This window comes from Penaeus monodon, chromosome 15 (genome assembly GCF_015228065.2).
Source record: "Penaeus monodon isolate SGIC_2016 chromosome 15, NSTDA_Pmon_1, whole genome shotgun sequence".
Lineage (NCBI taxonomy): Eukaryota > Metazoa > Arthropoda > Malacostraca > Decapoda > Penaeidae > Penaeus > Penaeus monodon.
Window position 1 is genome coordinate 40,617,104 of NC_051400.1, and position 412 is coordinate 40,617,515.

The window sequence follows — 412 nt, forward strand, 5'->3', positions numbered from 1 at the left end:
TATAATCACACAGCCTACCAGAGACACACGCAAACCAAACAGACCCAAAGAACCAGGATCAAACCTCACCAGAAAATCCGTGATGAACGGCGAACAGATGGAGCCGATTCGAGACAGCATGAAACACGTCCCGATGCCTCGACTCCGCACCTCCGTCGGGAAGAGTTCGGAAGAATAGAGAATCGCGATTTGGAAAGCCACCGTGATCGTCATTTTCCCGAACAGAGCCATGGTCACAATCAGCCATGAGTAATCTTGGGAGAGAGTGGAATAAATGGGTCTTTTGATATATTTGAATACTGGAATTATTTGATGGTTCAAAGCATGTGAATTGGCACTCTCGTCTGGGTTTGAATACTAATGCCGTATGGATGTGTCCACTGTAATAAATAGCATTAATAATTAATTAAAT

At 43.9% G+C, this 412-nt stretch overlaps 1 protein-coding gene across 1 annotated transcript in view; it reads right to left on the reverse strand.

Annotated features, from left to right (window-relative positions):
• The window catches only part of LOC119582372 (organic cation transporter protein-like), a gene marked incomplete at its 5' end in the record, with an annotated part of 41,030 nt that overhangs the window by 33,758 nt on the left and 6,860 nt on the right, over positions 1-412 (reverse strand). Inside the window, 1 exon segment of the mRNA XM_037930586.1 lies at positions 70-254. Coding sequence (XP_037786514.1) covers positions 70-254 — 185 coding nt within the window.